This window comes from Pteropus vampyrus, unplaced genomic scaffold (genome assembly GCF_000151845.1).
Source record: "Pteropus vampyrus isolate Shadow unplaced genomic scaffold, Pvam_2.0 Scaffold160, whole genome shotgun sequence".
In the NCBI taxonomy this organism is placed as follows: domain Eukaryota; kingdom Metazoa; phylum Chordata; class Mammalia; order Chiroptera; family Pteropodidae; genus Pteropus; species Pteropus vampyrus.
In genome coordinates this window covers 3,463,974-3,469,945 of record NW_011888941.1, presented here as the reverse complement: position 1 = coordinate 3,469,945, position 5,972 = coordinate 3,463,974, and the positions used below count along the sequence as shown (strand labels likewise).

At 43.2% G+C, this 5,972-nt stretch overlaps 1 protein-coding gene across 1 annotated transcript in view; it reads left to right on the top strand.

The window, feature by feature from the left end:
• Window positions 1-2,573: 2,573 nt before the first annotated feature.
• The window catches only part of TGFBRAP1 (transforming growth factor beta receptor associated protein 1), a 36,976-nt gene continuing 33,577 nt past the window's right edge, over window positions 2,574-5,972 (top strand). Inside the window, exon 1 of the mRNA XM_023536608.1 lies at window positions 2,574-3,274. Within this exon, the coding sequence (XP_023392376.1) occupies window positions 2,587-3,274 (688 nt within the window). The 5' untranslated portion in view covers window positions 2,574-2,586. The remainder of the gene's footprint in view (window positions 3,275-5,972) is intronic.

Sequence of the window (5,972 nt, the reverse complement as noted above, 5' to 3'; positions counted from 1 at the left end):
TGGTGTTAGATCCCACAGCACCCATCAGGGTGCTTTGTTTGTGGATGGATATCTAATTTGTTGTTTTAAAAAGGTGGAGAATAAAAAGGAGGAACATCTTATGCCACCATCATGCTGACGTCACTCTCCTGCTTTTTATAAATTACCACTTAATTATTAAAGCAGCTTTCTTATTTAAAAGCCCGTAGTAGGAAACTCATTTTTAGCAAGATTTGAGTAACTGTAGTTACCAGGTAATGAAACAATATTGTTTTTTTAATGTTATAGAATTATGACTTTTTAATAAACCAAATGCTTTTCTTACAACTCCCTCTTCTCTCTCCTCTTCTGTTTACCACAGTATTTTAGGCTAAATACAAGGTGTTTGATTCTTTCCATATGCAGTTGACCCTTGAAAAGCACTGGTTTGAACTGTGCAGGTCCACTTATATGCAGATTTTCAGTGGCGGTGGCAGTGGGCACCCCTAAACCCCACGTTGTTCAAGGGTCAACTGTATTCTTTATTGCAAAAATGTTTCGTATATCCCTTATGCTAAGTAAGACACAATGTGCTTTCAAAAAATTAGAGAAGTTTGATTATGACTGCCTGAAGCTTATTTCTCTATTCCTTCTGCAAAGTGAGAGGTACAATTCACATTTTGAATAGTAGAATCACTCTATCCTGCCATTTTAAAAGACAGCCCTATTGATTAATCAGTGAAAGAAGAACTATTTCATATTACTTTGCTTTCACAGACTTAGGCTATTTCACAGCCTACATTTCAATATCTGCGTATAACTCATTAGAATTTAAATGGAAAAAGGCTGTCAAGGTTGGGTTTTGGCTTTCATCATGAGAAATAGATGTTAGTGTTTAAAAACTGAATCAGAGATTAAAAGTCTTCTCCTCACCCAACCCTAGGCTTTTCCTGGGATCCTGGGGAGTTCCTGCCGCCCCATATGGATGGACTCGATTCCTCTGCAAGGCCTTCTGAGCCTCGCTCCTCACTTCCCATCTCTTTTCCCTTGTCTCTGTAAAGATGAGCTCATGTAAATGAGATGAATATGCCTGTGTGTGTGCGTGTGTGTCTGTGTGTTTGTATGTGTGTCTGGTTTACCTTTCAGTCTGTCTGTCAGTGGAGGTGGACACAGATTACCCACAGCTAAGACCATCCCTTGGTGCCCAGCCTTAGGAAATAAAAACAGTAGGCTAGAGGCTTGAGAGGGATGCATTAATGATGAGATCAAAAGCCAGCTTTTATTGAGCGCTTATGTTAGCTGACTCCATCCTCAAAGAATCATCTGAAGTAGATGCAATTATTACTCTCATTTCACAGGTGAGGAAACTGAGTCAGGGAGAAGCCAAGTGACCTTCCCAAGGTCACATAACTAGTAAGCAACAGGAAAGGGATACGAAGGAATTCTGGGTTTGTCCTGTGGAAAAATATCACCCCCAGACCTGGCGTATCCTTCTTCCTGGGAATTTTGGAGAGGAAACCAGAGTCTTACTCATGTGTAGCTGTCCTTGCCCCCGTGGACAGGGGATACAAAATTGTAGAATTCTAAAATCTTTGAGGTGATTCGTCTCCTTCTCTGATGCATAAATTCTTCTTGAATATTTCCAAGAACTCTTTCAGCTTTTGCTGGAATGCCTCAAAAGATTAAGGAATTTAGTCTCTCATGAGGCAACCCTGTTCTTGGGAGCCCAAAGTGGTAGGAAAGCCCCAGCAGCCCCCCTCTTATGCCTATCAGTCTTCTGCAATTTTGTTAGAGCTACGGACCACTCATCAGGGGCTACCTGCGTGTGCGAGTCTGCTTTCTCGCCCTCTGGGAAAGTGGGATGGCTATCTTGCTTCTTTCCACTGCCTCAAACTCTGTGGAGTGCGAAACCAGAGTCCTCTTCAGAGGAAGAAGTAGGAAGCCAAAGATTGGACTGGGGGGCAGTCAGCGAGATTAACCCATTAAGTGACATGTCTGTGACCTTCTCACAAATCCTCTGGGTATCTCAACTCTTCACCTGAAAGATTAGGAGATTCGAGGTACATCTTTACCACTCTACATGACACATTTACTCTGGGAGCCACGTATGGTGCTGGGACCAATGCGCGTGCTTCCTTCGGGAGAATACAAAGGAATTCAAGGTGTGGTTCTTGCCTCAGTGCATCTGCCAGGATCTGATGTAGTCGTGTGTAACCATTAACTTAAACGCAAAGTAAAGTGGCTGAAGATGCTCAGAGGAAGATCAATGTGGACCATTTTTGCCTTTTTACACAATCTTTTCGTTGTGTTGTCCGTGAGTGAATACGTGTGCTTGTCTTCCACCTACAGGTATGTCTCCCAGCAAGGAAGCGCCATACAGCTGTCAGCTCTGGAGCATGAGCAGGATGGCTCTCCTGCTGGGGTCTGCCATTTGTCTGGTGGGAGGCGGGCAAGTAGGAAATGTTTTCTTTCCTTCACTCTTTTTTAATAGTGTCGAACGATTTCCTTTCCCCGAGATTGTGACTGAAGAATCAATATATATCCATTGCTGTCTGAAATGGTTCTGCTTCTTCCTTGTTACGCGCAGTGACCTTTTTCTTTTCCTCTTCCTGCAGACCAGCCGCAAGCATGATGAGCACCAAGGCCTTTACGTTGGTCTCTGCCGTTGAGCGGGAGCTGCTGATGGGCGACAAGGAGCGCGTCAGCATCGAGTGTGTGGAGTGCTGCGGCAGGAACCTCTACGTGGGCACCAGCGACTGCTTCATCTGCCACTTCCTGCTGGAGGAGAAGACTCTGCCTGCCGGGACAGCCACATTCACTGCTACTAAGCAGCTGCACAGACACCTGGGTTTCAAGAAGCCAGTGAGTGAGCTGCGAGCAGCTTCGGCCCTCAACAGACTGCTGGTGCTCTGTGACAACTCCATAACTCTGGTCAACATGCTGAGCCTGGAGCCTGTCCCCTCAGGGGCCCGCATCAAAGGGGCCATGGCATTGGCCTTGAATGAGAACCCCGTGAACGGGGACCCATTCTGCGTGGAGGTCTGCATCATCTCTGTCAAACGCAGAACCATCCAGGTGTTCATGGTATACGAGGACCGGGTTCAGATTGTCAGGGAAGTGTCCACACCGGAGCAACCCCTAGCTGTGGCTGTGGATGGCCACTTCCTGTGCCTGGCCCTGACCACCCAGTACATCATCCTGAACTACAACACGGGCGTCTCCCAGGACCTGTTTCCATACTGCAGCGAGGAAAAGCGCCCCATCGTCAAGAGGATCGGGAGACAGGAGTTCCTCCTGGCGGGCCCGGGAGGACTGGGTGAGCAGGGTGCCGTCGCCCCCGCCAACCTCCGCATCCCGTCTGCCTTTTCTCTGCGTTATCTCCATGAATTCCTGCTGAAACCTGGGAGGGAGATTTTAGTTGTGAAATAATAGATACTCGTGAAGAGCGTGTGCCCCCATTGAGGATACATGGCAGGATATAAACAGAATCTCATAATCAGTGTTTGCTAAAATTTCATTAGATCCTTTTGTGAATGTGGGATTAAAGGAACAAAAATAGACTGGTCAAAAAACCAGTTTTATTTTGTGCTAGTGTGGAGCCTGAATATGGCTCTGGGGAGAAAATTCCTCTAAGTTCATAACTACAAAATTAAAAATCTGTGTGAGTTCTTGATGAGATTTCCTCAAGTGGGTGAGATTGTCAGTTGATCCCTTTTACTCTTTATTCTAAAAAGGAGTTGAGGTAGCTGACTGATAGGTCTTTTTCAAATGTGCAGAGTTCACTGTGACATCCATGATTTTCTCTTAATTGACTGCGATTTCATCCCACCAGAAAGGTTCTAGTAGCCAGCTACTTGACTTCCTAATTCTCTGCACTGCCCTATCGAAATTAAGAATCGGAGCTGTTAAGGTCACTGGTGACTCATGTATTTTCTCTCGGCCATGGTTGGTTCACGTTAGGATTCGTGTGTATGTCTGAGGCACAAGTGATGGGGGGGTGTGAACGCACCTCAACACCAGTATCTTTTAACCGTAGAGAATTTGTGTGTCGGCATCTCATTTCAAAGTGGTAGGTACAGACATTTTCTGGTAATAACAAGAATTGAGGTCATGAGCTGATTGGTGTACGCTTCTTGATTTTTACCTTTTTTAAAAACAGACTTTATTAGAGCAGTTTTAGGTTCATAGCAAAACTGAGCAGAAAGTACAGAGTTCTCAACACCCTCTGCCCGAAACACACACAGCCTCCCCCACTGTCAACATCTCCCCACAAAGTGGCACATTTGTTACAATAAATGACTGTACTGACACATTATCACCCAAGTCCACAGTTTATATTAGGGTGCACTCTTGGTGTTGTGTATCCTGTGAGTTTGGACAAATGTCTGATGCCATGTTCCCATGTTCTCAGTGTCATACAGATTATTTTCACTGCCTTAGAAACCCTCTGTGCTCTACCTATTCAGCCCAACCTCCTCAACCCCTGGCAACCACTGATCTTTCTAGAATTTCAGTGAGTTGAAATCCTACAATGTGTAGTCTTTTCACATTGGCTTCACTTAGTAATATGCACTTAAGGTTCCTCCATGTCTTTTCATGGCTTGATAACTCAGATTTTCACTTTTTGGAAAAAAAATTTTTTTACCCAGCCACTTTTTCTTTTAAAAAAAAAGCAATTGTAATGAAAATATTTTATTATGGAAAACATTTAAACATATATAAACATATATATAGTAAAGAGAATAGTGAAATGAATCTGACGTACCTATCAGGTAACAGCCTCCGCTATTACCAGGTCCTTACCAGTTGTTTGATTTATATGCCTAACCACTCCCCCTCCTCAGTTATTTTGATGCTAATAACAGACATCATAGCATTTTACCTGTAAATATTTCAGTATATAGTTCTAAGTTATTTTTTAAAGAAGAAAACCACAATACCATATATAGCTAAAATTTTTAACAGTGATTCCTTAATGTCAAATATCAAAGCATATCATATTTCAGTTATATACATATACACATATAGAGACATACATAAATACATATGTATGTACATTTGTGTTTAAGTATGTGTATGTTCATTTTTCAGTTTGTTTGAATCAGATTCTCACAAGGCCTGTACGTTACAACTGCTTGATAGATCTATTTAGTTTCTCTTATCTTTAGGTTCTCTCTCCTTCTCTTTTTATTTTTCTTTAATTTTTGTTGATGAAATTGGACTATTTCACTTTTAACTTCCCACAGCCTGAATTTTGATCATTTTATCCCCTTCTGTTGTTGAATATGTCAAGCTGACCTTTTGTGCTTCCTGCAAACTGATAATTAAGTGGCAGGATTTATCAGATTTGAGTGTGCTTTTTTTCTTCTTGTTTTGGGCATGGGTTAAACTTCTTCATAAGTGATAGAAGACTTCTATCAGAGTCAAATGGTTTCTTTTTATCTCTTTGTGATGTTAGTAGCTGTTGATGCGGATTGCCTAGATCCTTTAAACCAGGGTGCCCAACCCATCAGCCGCAGTATGGTCCTGGCCTGTTAGGAACCTGGCTGCACAACCGGAGGTGAGCAATGGGCCAGGGAGAGAGAGGAGCTTCGTCTATATTAGCAGCTGCTCCCCAGCGCTAGCATCACCACCTCAGCTCCACCTCAGATCCTCAGGCACTAGATTCTCATAGGAGCAACGGTCCTTTGTGCCAAAAAGATTGGGGACCACCGTTTTAAATCATTAGGGTCTGTCAAATGGCAGCATTCTATTTTTGTCCCTTCGTCATTCATATATGAACTGGAATGCTTTGGGGAAGAGAAACTTCTCATTAACTATTTGGTTGCCCCCAGATACACTGTCTAAGAAAGGCAGGATGAGGTTTTCAATAAGGGGATCTCTTCTGTCTTCCAGAAGTGACTTTGTAAAGTCATACAGAATCATGGTTTTTAACATATATATGGCATATTTGGGTCCATCTGTGCTGGTGGGCATTTCTTCAGGTTGACTGCTGAGTCCCCGTCACATGTCCC